Consider the following 17,266-nt stretch of genomic DNA (forward strand, 5'->3'; position numbering starts at 1 on the left):
CGAGTGCCTTTTTGCTTGTTAAGCCATAATCGCCATGTTTAAATTTTTTAAGCCCCTTAATGTACTGCGTACATGCTTCCAAAAGCATGATCATCGTAAGCTTCGACGATAGCATTTGATGCGATTCTGTATCAATTTTCTTGAGCAGGTAGCAGAAAACCAATGTTGCCGACCAAAACATGGTTCGTTTTAAGTTGCGGCAAATCCTTTGCCGGATGTCAAAACAAGATAATGTTGCCAAAAAAGCATAATGAGGATGACCATACAGACAACTAGAGCCATCTGTTTCCCTCTACAGCAATGACTTCAGTCTTGTAGACGCCTTTCGCGTGTGTAGAACAGGTTTTACTACTCAAAAACTTTTGCTTTACTCGTATCACACCATGAGTGTATACTCATCACCATAAACTTGTTGTCACAAAATAATGGCTCACAGAATATGGTTCACCAAGGTTAACACAAAATGTAATGTTGGCTCTTTGCTCCACCGGTAACAAAACCTACTGCCACATAAACACGCAAACCTTTTTAATCTGTCTACCAATTTGCCGCTAAAATTGGATGCGTCTCAAACTACTATACCAACTAATACTGACTGCATTTTATATTTTTCAAAATTAAATTCCCGTTATTTATTGAGCATACTGTGTATGTATACTGCAGACTGGCAGCATCCGTACAGGAAGTGAACGGACGGACACGGCGTGCGAAATGGCGATGGCTGAGACGCGTGTGCCCTCAGGAATCCTGATGCCGCGCGTCTGCACACCTTCCGCACGTGTGTGGGATTCTTTCCCCGGTTTTGTTGTGGCTCCATTTCGAAGCGGTTATGTTCACACGTCCGGCCATCCCTGGAGGTGATTGTTTCTTGTTTAATGTGCACCCGATCGGGGGGGTTTTATGACCAATCGCCGGGGTATTGACATGATGTAGCGAAAAGTAACAACCAGCCATCCGACGCTGCTGATAGTGCACGAGTGTGCGTACGCAGGCCCCGGATCGTGTGATCGGATCAGCGCAGGTTGCGCAACGTAGCTACCCCCTTTACCGAGCATAATGCTGCCAAAATGACGGCCGGCGGCATTTCTGGGTGCTTTCTTTCTTTCTCGTTTCTTTAGTTTATTGATGTATTCCCATAAACCATTTCCGGCTCCGACACGAAAGCCGTGGACGAAAGTGCAAGTGGCCAGCGCAACGCTGTGCGCGCTGCTTCATTGCGTGTAAGGTGATTTTGTAAACATTTTATTCATTTTGGAAGCCGATTAAATAAATCATTGAATTGTGGCTTGATTATTGTTCGATTCGATGCTCGCCTTTTGCCCGGGCTTTCCCCCCAGGTGAAAATAATGGTGAAAGTGCACGCCGAAGCCATAAGATGTGACCATTATGCTCCGCAACACAATCAGCTTGTTTGTTTTCGGTTCCTTAATTTTAACCAACCCAACGCTGGTTGGTTCCCGGTCCGCTCGTGCCGTAAAGGTGATTAGTTCGGCGAAATGGGTTCGGCGCATTCTGAATCATACCGGTATGTGAGGCAAAATTATAGACTAAGCCCGGCTTCCTACTCCACAACAACTGGCCGAACGGGTGGCGAAGCGGTGCGTGGATTGCATACCGCCACCGCCGCCTTCGCAGGTGGCAGACGATTGGCCAACAAACCGCCCAAAATAGCACCCCGCGTCAAACGCGCACCTTCTTCGCGTGTTTCGTGAAGCAGAACTTGAACGAAATAAATATATATTTAAATGCGTTCTAAAAGCAGACCGCTGCCGGTGACACAACATTGCTCCTTGGCCTCCCTGGCACAGCAATAATAACGAAACATCCCAAAAATGTGGACCGACGACGCGAGACGCTGACGAATCAATGTGATTTGTTTTAAATGTTGCAAAACATAAACACGAACGCGGTCGGGCAAACGCGGATACTCTGGACCCTCTCGCGGATTTTACGACAAAATAATTAATATTCACGGCCAACCCCGGGGGGGGACTCGCTTGTACAAACAACAAACAACGGTACAAGGATCGGCCGGATCGGACGTTCGGAGGCTATAATTTTTAAACAAGCAAGGCTACACCCGTTGTACGGTATCGACAGTTAGCGAGGAGCATTCCATTGCTTGAATTAACAAACCGAACCGAAGCAACCCTACCAGAGAAAAAGAAAAATGGTACAAAGACCGGCCGCAAATGTAGCATCGATCGCTTAACTTGACCTTAGCGCGGATGGGGTGGCCAACGACGACGAAGCCGATCACACGCCGCGGGCCGAAGTGAAATTCTCTTTCTGCACGCGTTTTGCACCGTTTTCCGCCGGTGCGGTGCGGCCATTTTCGTCCGTTCGCCACCCCACGAAACGTGCACCGTAACCTTCAGCAAGTTCAAAGACCCAATCCCTTTGGCTGTGAACATCTCAACACCGGGCCCAACATAAGCACCCCTAGCGCCTAGCGTCGGTACGCGTTTTCAGTTCACAGCACTATCGCGGGCGCTTCTCACATGGTGGCCAGGCAGCCAGCCAGCATTGCATTAGGGCCCTCCCCCCGACCAGAAGCAACATAGGCCCCTCTCGTCGCCAAGATTGCCATCCAATTATGCGAGTAGCTCTCTTCAACTGTACTGTAGCGGCAGAATGGTGGCAAAAAACGAACCCCGAACAAAACCCTTTAACACGCTCGCTCACGAACGTGATCATTAACGCACCCAACGCCGCCGCCGCCGCCGCCACTGCAATCGTTCGCGATGCGTGTATTAATCGCTTCTTTAATTCTGCGTACGCCAGGCGGAGTGAAAAAAAAAACGAGACACAACGCGTGAAGTGAATCTCGCCGTGAGCAGTGGGCAAATGCAATTATCGTACGGAAAAGGGATGAGCTTTATTTCTGAGGGCGGTCCCGGAGCGAGAAAGCAGCATTCTAGGCGAAGATTCATTGCAATAAGTTCCCTACACATGACGATCGTCGGCCGTAGCCTCGTAATTCGCAGTTTCTTTATCCTTTTTGGCGTCCTGGCTATGGCAAGCTCCAAGAAAAACGGTAAACCACAAGACCGAAACGAGAGCGAGACAGCTCGATCGTGCCCGCTCTGTCTGCTTCGGTGCCGACCAACGACCTTGCTGCCGACACCCACACGCACGCACAAACCCGCTCGAGATCGGCCAAACAACGAACCGGTGGAGGGAAAGGTGAAAAGTCCGAAATAGGCAACAATGGCGGTGCGTTGGCCACGATCCATCGAAGCCCCACGATCGGTGCCCGACTCGACTTTCACTCTCATTTCAAACGCTCCCATCAGGCGTCTCCACCACCACACACACACATGAGCACGTGTTTCAAGTTTTAGTATTTGTTTACGGCGCTTGGCGCGAACGAGAAAGCGCCGAGTGCCTCTTGGGAGATTAGTTTCGCCGGCGTTGGGCTGGGCCCGGGGGGCAAACGCGATTCGCGATATTTATGTTGGCCGCCTCACATGTTTGATGGAGAAGTGACGAGAGCTCGTGGTGTGGTGCGAGTAGTTTAATTCACAGGAAGCGAAAGACAACACGCGAACCGGGCCGCGAATGTTTTGTCACGTCGGGCGAAAAGAAAGATAATGAAACACCCACAAAACAACGGCCACGAAGTTGGGTGGATCAACAAGCCTCCCTAGTACACCCTTAGCCACACACACATTAATTTGCATACCTCCGACACGACGCCGACGAAACAAAAGCGGGAGGGCTACGCAAACAACAGCGCGCACCGAACATTAAACATTAAAAATTGCAATTAAATAAATAAAGCCAACTCGCTCATCGTACGGGTAGAACTTCCGGTTCGGGCGCAACTCTGAATAAATGATCGCGCAAAGGGGCACGGACAAAACCGCGAACCGCGCACTTGAGTTGATAAGTGCGTGGAAGATGGTGCTCGTTGCGCTGAGAATGGAAATCGTGAAACAGCATTTTGGGAACTTCCGACGGAGGCGTACGAGGTGTGTTCAAAATGTTTGCAGCTTTTGAATTTCCGCGGGCTACGTATATACGATTTTCGATTTTTTGTGGCGTTGGGACAAGATTTGCCCTATTTTGAGTTATGGAAAAAAGAAAAAAACAGGAATAAATAACAGATGGCCAGATCTCGGGAATAAAGTGGCTTTGGCATCACTAGAGTGTTGTTTAGACCAAACAATCGGGCAGAAACCACGACGTGTTAGCAGGAGCGCAACAGCCAATTTCGGTTTTCCCACAAATCCGGGCGTTTGTGACGGATTGCTTCGGGCGAATTGTGCATAACTTTCAGGAAATATTTTTTATTGGCCGTTCTACCCTCTGGCAACAACTTATGATGCACCACGAACTTGCAATCGAAGAAAACTGTAAGCAAACTGTTCACTTTCGACCAAACATGGTTTTTCGACGTTCACATCTTCTCGGCCCTCTGAAAAAAATGTGAACCACCGATAAACGCTGCTTGTGGTCTTAATAGCTTCACTATAAGCCACAGTTAACATTTCGATTGCGTCCGAGTTCTTAATTTCGTTCGTTCATTTTTTGGAAGAGACAAAAACGGACGATGAGCCAAATCTTGTCCAAGCTAAACAACTGTCAAAAATTGACTGATTACTCAAAATGGCCGAACTTTTCACCATAAGCCACTGACATGAGTAGCAACCTAACGTCACTAAAAAAACCAAAATCGGATATACGTACCCCGGAAAAATTCAAAAGTTGCAAAAATGTTTGAATACACCTCGTAAACGCATGAGACCGTGCTGTCGATCGATTCTCCTGTGTTCTATGCACTTATCCAACATAATGCGTAGCATAGACAAACACATCCAAAATAGATCGATCGCAGCCGCGCACCGGAGGCAAGAGAAACCCGCAAACAGCGTAAATCGAAGTCGGACAATTGTGCGGGAACATTCAGTCGGACGAAAAAAACTCTCCGTTTGCTCGCCATCGCCTTCCCGCGGACCGGACGCAAGGGCCAGCGACCTTTGAACTTTTCCGAGCCGAGCCCGAGGCTGATTTGATCGGATTCGACCACGAAACGCAGCATAACGAGAGCCCCCAGCCACCACACATAATGGCCGACCTCCGGGAGTATCGCGATCTGGTTTCTTGCCTCCTTACACCGTCGGGGTTCTGGGCTTGTTACTTAGCTCTAGCACAGTGAGGCCTTATGAACTCAGCGAACCACAGCAAAAATCATTTGCTAAAAGTGTCTTTATGATGGCACCCCTTGGAACCGTCCAAAAAGGCAACCCCCGGAGCGACCTTCATTAGCTTAAATTTTAAAAAGGTTCAAATTTACACCACAAAAATGTGTGTGAGTAAAAACAAGGGACGCGTAACGCAAAACAAACGATTTTCACACAGCTCTCCAGCAACCTGCAACAAAAGCTCGGTCCGCGGCTCGTTAGGCCGCACTACACTCCGCCAATGTCAAGGCTAAATTCACGCGTCTGTATCACGTTAATGCGCCGCGCATTAGCACCAACATTCCCATCGTCCCATTCCGGGGGGGCCGTAGCCGTAGCGCAAAAGTTTCTCTCCAATCCACACGGGGCGTCGTTTGAACCGAAACCTTCCACGTGCTGCTGGTCGCTGGCCGACGGTGAAGCATCAGAAAGTGTAAAAATTGGAAGGAAAAAAACCCTTAAGGATAAACACGGGGCCCAGCCCTCTGTCCGTCCGGCGTGGGGGCGAGGTCTCGGTTGCTCGGTTGGCTGCAGGTAATTGCGAAAGTTGCGACAGACAGCGGCACAAGCGTACACAAACACCTCCTCCGTCTAGACGGAGTGTGTGTTCGGGAAGTGTGTTTGCGCACCTTCGTGTTAATGGACCATTTTTTTTTTCACTTTCCCACGTCTAGGCTTCCCGACAGACAGACAGTTGGGTCCGGGCCGACGAGCCTCCGACGGCCGCGAAGGAGCAACGACACCCGCCGGAAGTCGGTATCATCGGAAATCTGTTTTACAAGCCACCAGCGCTTCGACCGGCCGGTCCAGCCACTAGGAACCCCCGAGGTCCGTCCGGGACCGATAGAACGGGAAATGGGTTTTTAAAATCAATTACACATCACGATCCCGCCGGTTTCCGGCCCCCAGAGAGTTCTCGGAACACGCTCCTTTTCGAAGATGGCCTCTCTCTGGGTCTGTCTGTGCCTAGGGGGGGGTTGCCCCGTGAACCGGACCACTTACCTCAGGATGTTGGGATGCGACAGTTTGTTGAGCAGCTGAACCTCGCGGAGCATGTTGGGTCGGTTGGCGCGCCGTTGATTCATCTTCAGCACCATTACGTCACCGGTCGTCCGATGTGTCACCTGTTGAAAGGGGGAAGCATCGAGAAGGAGGATTAGCGGCCAGTAATTACGTTGAGGTCGTTCGACGCCCGTCGGAACATTTGCCAACTCCCCCCAGCGCCAGGTGGGTAATTAGCGGGTTTCGTTTTTCGACGGTTGCAAACGGTAAACAGACACTGTGTTCTGTGCACGTCTGCGTTGGTGATGGTAATGTAGAGTGAAGTATGCAGATATCGGTCCATTTGTTTGTCCTAGTTTTGGAGGGGTACAAAAATACCTCGCCCATTGCGCCCCCGCGCCGATGCAAACAACAACTCAGAAGATGGGGTTTAATATTTAAACATGAATTATGGCAAAGGAGCAGTCTCACACCAGTGACGCAAGCCCTGGAATGGAGAACTCAATTTAAAGTAAGGGGGACCTACGTACAGTGCGGCTGGCAAGTTCCACGATCGAGCTATAACCAGGTTTAAAAATCGAAAATGAGATTGTGTAAACTGATGGCTCTAGCTTTCAATTCTGTCCTCTTAATTATGCCTTTTTGGCACCATTACCTTGTTTTGACATCAGTCAAATGATTGCAGGTTAATACAAAATTACTTTAGTCTTTCAAAATGCCACTTATCTTTCAAAATAATGTCAACTTTTGTGAACAAAAATAACTACAAAATCGCATCAAACTTTTTAACAAGGGTGATTTTGACTTGACAAAAAGCATCGGAAGATTTAAAAAAAAAACTTCGAGGACGCTGAACAACGAATCGCGCATCAGCTAAATGTGTCCCAATACGCCATAGCCCTTTGAAGGCATTAGAAACGATCCAGAAGATTGGAAAATGAACTGGGCGCCAGCCAGATACAAAAAGAAGTAATTTCTCCATCAGATCGTGATCGGTGATGTAAAGGGGACTCTTTTTGAGAGTCCTAAAAAGAATCAGTATCAACTTCGACGGCCAAACCAGATCGATTCAGCAAAAAGACAATGGTGTGTGTCTGATGGGACCAGAAAGGTGTGGTGTACCACAAGCTCCAAGACTCTAATCCAAGTCAGCCCAAGCCCAACTCGTCGTTGAATTTTGGCCATCATCTCGGAACCTGCTTGCCACACTGCTAGTGGCAATTTGCAGCTGAGCCTAGCCAGTAAGTGCACGGGGCGTGTTTACATTAATTAGCAAGCATTGTACAAAAAACAATTACGGAAACTCTGCCATTGCACCCGATAAGATAGCCGTCCTACGTCAGCCGGCGTCGGCAGCGTCAAACATCGTAAGACCGTGCGCGGCAATTATTAGTCAACCGACGGACCGGAGGAAATCTCGGATGCAAATTGCTTCTTTTTAAAAAGCACCCACCGGGCGGGCTCCTTGAACATCGAGCGATCAACCAGCGGCCTGTTGGGAGGTTGTTACGGGCAGACTAATCCATCTGCCGGCGCGATCCGGTTGCGCGATTCCGGCGGTGGCACCGAAGCGTCGCCACCGGAGAAACGGTTCCACTTGCGAGGGTGGCGTTGCTCCGGTTTTGGACAACCGCGCAAACCACGCAATTAAAACTCATTAGCACTGCGACAAATTAATTTATCGTCGCACGGCGCAGCTTTGCGCCAAAACGGGGGAAAAGGTAAAGCACCCCCGGTCCAGCATGTGGGCCGTTTCTTCGGAAACGGTACCGCGCTCCGGCAACCGATCAGCAGTGGGACCTTCGGTGTACCTAAATAAACGCCGGACCCTTCAGTCGCAAGTCGAGAAATTGAGTGCCAGAGGCCTCCGCACGGCCACGGCGCGGAGAGAAAGTTCCGCTCGGCGATCTCCGGCGAGTGCTCCGCCGAGATGTCGCTCCAGTTGGCGCCCAGTTTCGAAGCTGGCGTGTTAAACGATGACACGCCGCGTACCGGATCCACCTTGGCGGGTGCGATAAGAAAGTGCACCGCCATAAATTCTTCGATTTGGGACACACGGTCGGTGTAGGTGGGTGCTGAAAGCCCCCAGCAGCCGCACACGACTGGAGCTGGCCACTAATTGGCTGCCGGCTAGCCCAAAAGCGGCCAGACCCGGGTAGGGGATGAGCCCTCTTTGCATGAAGGGCCGCCTGGCGAATCTAAATCGTCGGTTTAAATGCGCTCCGGTGCACCTCGTTCACCAGCAGCAGCAACTGTTGCTGCACGTCTTATGGGCAGCCACCGCCAATTGTAGATCAATCTTGGCGCTCTGTCGGTGTCGCATAAATAATTGAGATTTAACTAAAGTCGTGTAGCTCACCGGCAGTCGGAAAAGCGAAAACGTTTCTTCGTTTCACGCGAGATCGCGGACGGGCATCATGTGAGGCGAAGTGAGATCGCGGCCGTGGCGGCTTTTAAAAAGAAAGCTTTTCTCCGGCGGCCGGTCGGTGATGGTCGGGATGGTTGATGATGATGACGCGCTGCCGATGGCACGTGGCGTTGGGCGGTGGTGGGCGCATAAATTATGCGCCACACGACCGGGCCCGGCCACTGACTGCCGGAGACGAGAAGAAAGCGCCTAGTCCCGGGCGGAGGTCTGGGCCCGCCTGGCCCGTGAATGAGCGGACGCGGTGCAATATGCGTCAGCCCAAAATTAGGCGAGAGTTGCCGATAGCAGCTGACCGGGACCTCATTCCTTCGATTCCTTCTTGATCCTCCGTCGAGCTCTTCGACTGCTCCACAGCACGCAGCTCATCTCCGACGCAGGATAATGGCGCGCCCTGCCGCGCGCGTATATAATTAAATAACCTAACCTCAATCCAGGCCCCACACTTGCTGCGCTGCTACTAATCGGGGCCGGGTAGATCATTTACGCTCCATTACCGAGTGACAACCCGGGACCGGTCGTCGGCGGCAGCAGCGGTAAACAACAATTTCCGCAAATCGGTAACTCTCGCGCGTCCGCGAAAAGAAAACCTCGGCTCCGGCACCGGCACCGGCACCGGCACCGGAAAGAAACCTGATCCGTGGCGGTCGGTGCGGCCAATCAATCAACCATCAGTCGGCGCGGCTCCCCGGGGAACTTGGCGTGTCGCGTGTCGGTAGGTTTCCACAGCTTTCCGCGGCGTCGGTCCCAATTTCCGCCCGAAACGCTAATCGACTTCCGACGGACGGACGGATACGCGCGCGCGCGTAAGACACGTGGAGGAAAGGCGCCGGCGACCTCAAACGGGCCTGATTTATTTTCCTAGGCAAAGACGGGGGGAAATGTGGTGGCCAGACACAGGGACAACGCCCTCTCCGTGTGGCCCCCGACCGAGTGAGAGAATCGATTAATTATTGTCTAAAATTAAATTAACGCCCAAAGTAAAAGCCGAGCGAGAGGAAAGCCGTTCCCTCTCTACCCATCCCCGGTGCTGGTTGCGAAACAATAGATAACACTTTCGAATGACTAGAGCCTCGCGGGCCCGGCCGGCCGGCGTACAATTGATCGTCGGTCACGATAATCGCCACGACGCATCTCTCGCACGCCCGAAGCGTGACGTGCGCACGATCGCCCGTGTATGTGTGCAATCCGAATCGCGCCGATCGGCCCAAAATTCAGCATAAACACGCATGCGATCCCGCGCGCGCGATATGCGCCCAGGGAAAGTCGGGCCGGGCGACCGAAAGGAAGCCCCGGGGACGCCCGGGGGACTGACTTTCGATTTTGGGCGCGATTTTGTCAACCACGAGCCACGGAGCCACCGTCCGGGGCAGGTGAATGCGGCCGCACTCTCACCCGGTAATTTCGCGAACCGCCACGCCGGTTCCTTCCGTTCCGGTTGACACTTCCGGGTAAGTGCGCGTGCCGAAAGTGAAACGGCTCGGAAGGAAGCGTTCCGAGCGGCTAATTGGTCGGGTGAAAGAATTGGCAAGCGAATTTCGGGCGGCCATTCACCAGCCGGCGGCGGCATCCTTGCAATGGCGGCGTGTCACGCCAAACGAGAAAGGTCGGCCTCGCGTGCCGCGTGCCGACGCCGAGACGCACTGCCGCGGCCAGCTCCAACGCGGGCGATTTGAAACCATGCTAATGATTCGCGATCCGTTCGGGCAATGCAATCAGCTAATCATAAATCGTTAGGCCCGCTGGGCGTCGTTTGCAGTTTGATCTTTCTCAGCCTGATAAGTGGCGCGATTCATTCGCGACTTCGCCGTTCGACTCCCACCGCGCGAGGTGGCTAATTAATTCGATCGATTGCGCAAAAGTGCGGCATTGAAACAAAACTATTGTGCCACAGGCCGCACACACACGAGTGCGCGCTCTTGGGAAACTGCTAATCACTTTCTAGTGAGGTGCTTGGTGGATGGAGAATAGGCTCGCTGCCTGATAAATTAGCCTCAGTCTACGATGAAGCTCCCGAACGGCAGACTCAATTTGTTTATCCGGTTGTTGGAAGTGCAGGAAAACGTCACCGGCTTTCCGATTCGACATTCAAAGCCCACACAAAAGCGACGATTAATTCACTCACTCGCTGGCCACTAGCTATACAGTGAAGTTTTTCATCTAAACATCTAAAGAATATTCTTTTTGAATCGCTTTTTTCAAATATTGAACGATAGTTTAAGGTTCGAGGAGCAACACTACGACTATTTAAGGACATCTTGATTTCACATGCATGTCTTGCTGTGTTCGGTTTTAAACATCAGTTAATTTACAGGGCATTTATTTCTTGTTTCAGGAAAGTATTTTGTTAGGAATATTGCAAAAACACAAACGACAAATGCTTGGCAGCCGTCAGCAAAATTATGAATAGTTCGAAGAGAAAGAAAAAATCAAAATGAAGGTTATAAATACGGTCCGGTCCGTTCTTCTAAGAAAAAAAATTATCAAAATGAAGGTCGTGCTAAGCTGATGGGCGTAAGAAATTGCCAGCAAAACAAATTGACAAACGTATAGTCAACATCTCAACTACTAATCCTCTTCTACTCTTGTGTCTTCTATTTGATGGGAGACAAATCTGGATTTGTTTTCGAATAATACACCCGCCTCTGTAAGTTAATTCGCAAGAAAGGGTGATATTTCACCATCGGAAAGCTTTGAAATTTCCCTCACTATGGAGAAAAGTTGGTATGGGCCGATGAATCGTTGGTAAGACCCAACTACAGTGACGAGGAGATGAACCTTAGGAGTTGAACCTATAACCATGCTAAATGACCGTTGAGAAGTAAATTTCAAAGGCATTATGCTATAGGGATGCGTTTTCGGTTTGAAACTGGCAAGTTACCAAGGTAGAAAGAAAGAACTATTCATAAAGGAAAATGTCTTATTGGTCCTCATTGGCATTAAATCGGATGATAATGAAATTAACGTTTGAGAAAGTGGATGGATCTGCCAACCATTTGGAATATGTAGACATTGATGAACCTTGGAGTATGTGAGAAGACCTCACGACAAAATTAGCACAATTAATTAAAACAATCCCATCAACAGTAATACCTGAGGACGGTAGAAAGTACCGCACGACGAAAGCACGCGCAACTGTAGCTTTGTTTTGCGTCAGAGTAATTTAAGTGGATCTCAGGTGGATCCCTAAAAAATCAAAAATATTATGTTCACAGCTAAATCAATGTTTCTTCCTTGATTTATGACTGAATAAAATTAATTGTTCTTCCTCAAATTTTATAAAACCTTGATTTGTTTAAATAAAAAAAATTCTTCGCTAGGCAGTTTCGCAAATTTTCATAAAGTTTTCAAGAAAAAACCGATTCAAAATGGGCGCTTTGCTGTATCCAACTTTTGTAACACTTTCACAAAAGCGCATCTTATCTAATGTTTGTAGACACTTATCAATTCGAAAGTTAACCCCCTTCTCAGAAACATTTTACCCCAAACGGGTGTTTCACAAAACGTCATCTGCACGCGCGTCACATGCGCCGGTGAGTGATCAGATAACAGGCATCATCAAGCCATTAGCCGTTCGGAATGTAATAATTCAATTAGGAGCCCGATTACAAATGGCCGTTTTCAGCCCGCAAACCCAAATCACTGCGCATTGGGTGGGTCCCTCTGTTGCACCAGGCGCGTTTTGTTTGCTTCGCCTGCGACGATTAGATCGCAAGTGCCGCCCGACCACCGATTAAGTAATAGCCAAGGGTATCAAATGGTTCACGGCGGCCATACATCGCCCGGCCCAGGAAAGCCGCAAACAAGGTATCAGCCTCCCCCATGTCACACTGCTGACTGCCTTTAGGAGTACGAGAGAGAGAGAGAGAGAGCACCGCGAGCCTCCTCGTTTTCAGGATCCGGGACACGGGCCCCCGGGGTGGTTATGCAACGCCAACGCGACCGACTCATCACCGCGGCTCCGGTAACCGAGTTGTACAGTTGTCGCCTCTAGCCCCGGGCTTTATAACGGCAAATTAACTGTCGATGGACGGCCGATGGGCACAATTGGCCGGACCGGGCCCCAATCCGGGTCATGAGTGCAGCCACAGGCAGCACGTTGGCAGCAGCGTCGGTGTAGAGACCGCGCAGGAATGCAGGGGCGCATCTCGATTGATCTTCGCCTCGTTGATGACTTGCCCGGTCGCGATGATGGTTGCGGTTGACAGTCGGTCAAGTGCGCGCGCCGACGAATGCACTTTATGCATTTTTTATTTATCAACCGGTGCCGGTGCGCAATCTTGCCGACGCAGCCAATCCGACCGTGGCGGGCGCCATACGCACATCAGACGCCACCGACAACATCGAGCGGTGGCGCCTTCGGTCCCGGGGACGCAAAAAAGACGCTGGATCAGTCGCGGCGGACGGACGGAGTGTTACGTAAGTGAACCCCTGAACTCAATCCACACAGCAGTTGAATCAACATCCTGCTGCGGTTTGTCGATCTTACGGCCGAAGAAGAAAATCGATCCCCAGGCGCGCGTCAGCGTGCACATGCTGACGATAATGATCTTGCGCGCTCATCGCGCTTCCGCCCAAAAGCGCGTAAATATAGAACCTCGAGAACGCGGTGGCGTGGCACCGCCGCATCATCGGTTCCATACGGTCGCCGGAGCGGCCCTCCGAAGGAATCCGGCGAATCCTATAAAACACCTCGAACAGTGCGACCAGAAAGTTTCGAGATCGAACAACCATTTGACAGAGGGGCTTTTTTGAGAGCAAACTATGTCATTGACGCACCATAGTTACATCGAAACGGATTTGGTGATTGATTAAACATTCGGAACATCAACGGATGAAGTGGCAACATGTCGCTCGGTGCATCGCCAAGCTGTAGATAGCGTTTTGAGGGGAATGGCATTTGGTCACAGCACCTTATGTGATGCACTTCTAGGTTATGTTCACAAGACCACAAGCTTCAAATGAAGTACCAGACGCATGTCGGCACTCGTTACCGATAAGGATTGTCGACGCATTAGACGACAATCCGATTGCCTGGATTTTCCAGGGTTATCAGGATTACAAGTACGTTGTACATACGTTGGGTTTTTCATTGGGACAAGTTAGATTCGACATTGTCACCTGCCAGAATGCCCATATTTATCAGGGTTAAAATGAAGGGTCTGATTAAATATCCCACCGTCGCTCATGGACAAGAATAATTAGTTTCGTATTAAATAAACAGCATTTAGCAGTTATTTTATGAAAGCAGTACAGAACTTCTCATTTTTAGAAGTGATTCAATCTAAGAACCGCTTTTCAATACTCATTCAATAAATTGTTACTCATGCAACGGAACAATTATCATAAAGTAATCATAACAAGGTATATTGAAATATTAAATAATTCCGCCATTTTTCAGTCAATTTTGGAAAATCAGCCAGATTCTGAAACGTTAGTCTATGTCGTTTCAGTCGTAGATCGATTTACGCAAAAAAGCGGGCTGTACGTTGATAATAATCGTTTAACTGTGAAAACTGTGCGTGCTCTTTGTTGCCGAATTTTTTCTAACTTCTTTCTGGGGGCATTTGAAGAGTAAGGTGCCAGCCAACCGAAGACCATTGGAGAGTTGAAAGCTAACATCACTGCGGAAATGGCTGCTATAACGACCGAAATGTAGTCAAATGAAATGCAAAATGCCCATAAAAGGCCCCTTTTTTGTTTGTCTAATGGATGCGGTCTTTTGATCAAATTTGGTGAATTGTCAATGAACGTCATTTTATACCCTAAATAAATTTTATTCATTTGTCAAACTAGGGACTTGGTCGACAGTGATACAAGATGGTACAGCGAATAGCTGGATGAAAACGTCTTCTCTCTGTGTTGCTGGCCAGGGCCACTCGGCGGCTGGAGCTGCCGGATAAGATCTGACATCGAACGAATGGCCGAACATCACCGGTGCGACCTTGGTGCGATACCGAGAAGAAGTCACATCGTCCGTTTCCCGGATGCAGATTCGATCTCACTTCGTTCTTGCCGCACTGTGTCTGTCCAAAAAAGACGTCCAAAACTGGACTCTATGTGTGGCAGTTTCGGGAGTGGTTTTTCTGTTTCGTTTTGTCAGTTTTCCGGGGGTTTTCTACCCGGGGGTGGTGGCGCTACATTTATATATTTATGAGCGCCACTTTCATGTGCGCCGTTCCAGTGCGTTAAGCGTGGAATCCATTTTCGTGGGGACCTGGCGCTCGAACGTCCCCAAAATGCCCCGGGTTGGCGAAAATACCTCATCCACCCCCACCAAACCTCACCCTCCGGGATGGGGCGGGAAAGTATCACGAGCAGCGCGCGGTGCGTGCGATGCTAGGAGTAGTAGTGGGTCACTGTGTCGATGGCGGATGTTGCATTTTCTTCCACTCTCACCCATACAACAGCGCACTCGACCGCACACACTACTTTCTCCCTCGGTCATATACACGGCCGACGAAGGAATGTGGGAAGAATGTCGACAGACACCCGAGGGACCATGGACCAGCCCCGGGACTAAAGGCGGAAAAAGCGGTCGCCGTTGCGTAAGTTTATGCAACGGGAGCGAAATCCGGTGCCGGTGGCGCTCGCCGGGAACTATTTTCGGGGAGCTCCCAGGCGGCCCCGGTGCTCTAGTTTTCCACCGAAATGAAACGGCCACTGAGCGGTGGTTGTCGCAGCAGCTGCTTCGTATTGACACCATTTTCCGGCATAAGCGTTTGGTCAAAGTGGCCGTCCGTCACGGGAAAACGGATCGGATCATCAGTCGCCGTGCCGGTATGTAACGGTTCCGAATGGACGGATGGGCATCAGGAGCGAACCCCGCGGACAAGATGTCACAACCAGAGAGAGAGAGAGAGAGAGAGAGAGAGAGAGAGAGAGAACAAGCGAGACCTAATTACCATGGGCGCCGATACGCGTAAAGTACGCGAACGAAAAAGCCCACAACTCAATCGGTGGTCCGTGGCTTGGTCCTCAATTGCTTGAGCCGCAATCTTCACCGGCCTTCGATTAAGACTTCCACGCTCGGGGGCTCTAAGATGTGCGGGAGCAAGGGGTTGAAAGAAAACAGCGTAAATAAATACACTCTTCAAACGCCGAAAGGCAGCATAAATAACTTTGTGGGACACGCCAAGCGATGACGCCGATGGCACCACCGATCGGGTTGGTCAACAGTACCCCGCCGATGCATTCACCCGTCTCTACAGCTCACTCCCCCCCATCATCTCCACCGGAGGTCTGGCACGTTTCAAGCGGCCGCCGGCAAAGTGAAGCCAGCCGACCATTAGACGCCGAAAAAATCTGACAGCGCTCTGGTCTGGGCTGCGGACACGAATGGCGGGGTACGACGGTACGGTACCGGTCCCAACTTTCTTCCCAACGGGCAAGATCCCTCTTGTCACGCCAATTTCGCGTGGAGTCTCCATTTTCGGGCGGCAATCCATTCAGGACCCAAATGAGCGCGCGCGCTCCCCGTTTAAACTGTGCGCTTCACGACTCGAACTCGGTGAGGTTATTTTTAAGCCCCAGAGCGGCGCGCACCGGTGCACCGCGTCGCGTGCAGCACGATCGGTTCGAAAAAAAAAAACCGGGAAAATAAATAAGTATCGGCGGCGACTCGGAGCGCGGTTTGATCGAAACCGCTTCCGAGGGAGCTCCGTGAGAGGATCGCGCTGCGCGGCATCTAATGGCACTTTGTTCTAGCGGAACTGCCGCCACCGGGTCCGTTGATGATGATGCTGCTTTATGAAGTTGCTGTGGCTGAGAGGAAGCGACTGGAGTAATGGGCGAGCTCCACCATTCATAATATGGCCCAATATGGTACCAAATCAGAGGATCACCACCAGGCAGATCGGCGGCCGATCATCATAATGGGGTGGAGACCATTGACCCCACACCCGCAGGGCTGGTGCCCCATTATGGAGCGAAAAGTCACGAACATGACAACGACGACGACAGTTTTCAAGATGGCGCCCGGATATCGTATGGCGTACCTATTCAGTTAACGATGCTGATTATGGGGCTTAGGAGATCTCGGTTCGGTTCGCTTTTTTTCGGCACAACTTGGAGCAACATTAGAAAGGGGGTTTTCCACAGAGCAGTCAGGTATTAATGATACAAAATCACTGCGCGCTAAGTGCGAGTTACTTATCTCGCCTATCTCCAAAAGTACTTTGACCTCCTAGAGAGCGCCCTGGATGTGGCAATCCACACCAAAGCCCTAATATGATTGATTGGTTCGACTTTCGACGAAGCATACAGTTGTGTTTTTCTGCACAAACGAGCATTAAATTATCGTTTGATTGCTATAATCACACCGAGCGCCCCTTGCGGCCCCTCGAACGCAAATCAAACACGAATTAACATTCCACCATCCACGGACTCCATCCGCCATTCGCCATGTTCGTTCGTTACGTCGGCTTGGCTTGCTGGGGGGCCGGCTGGGTGGTATGTGTCACACCGTCCTCCGCCAAGGCCCAGATTGCCCGGCCCGGTAGATCGATTGCGTAGACGACGTCAGGTGAGGTGCACACTGCATCGCCTCGGCGGCGGCGGCGGCCTTCACTCGGGACACCCTATTATCGGAATGAAACGGGTTCCTCTATGGTTTCCCTTACAGCATCATCATCATCAGCAGCAGCACCAGCAG

The 17,266-nt window shown here is 50.5% G+C and overlaps 1 protein-coding gene across 1 annotated transcript in view; it reads right to left on the reverse strand.

Annotated features, from left to right (window-relative positions):
• The window catches only part of LOC131212719 (uncharacterized), a 48,309-nt gene that overhangs the window by 13,929 nt on the left and 17,114 nt on the right, over positions 1–17,266 (reverse strand). Inside the window, exon 2 of the mRNA XM_058206697.1 lies at positions 6,189–6,310. Within this exon, the coding sequence (XP_058062680.1) occupies positions 6,189–6,310 (122 nt within the window). The remainder of the gene's footprint in view (positions 1–6,188; positions 6,311–17,266) is intronic.

The sequence above is a fragment of the Anopheles bellator genome, chromosome 2 (assembly GCF_943735745.2).
Source record: "Anopheles bellator chromosome 2, idAnoBellAS_SP24_06.2, whole genome shotgun sequence".
Classification (NCBI taxonomy): Eukaryota; Metazoa; Arthropoda; class Insecta; order Diptera; family Culicidae; genus Anopheles; species Anopheles bellator.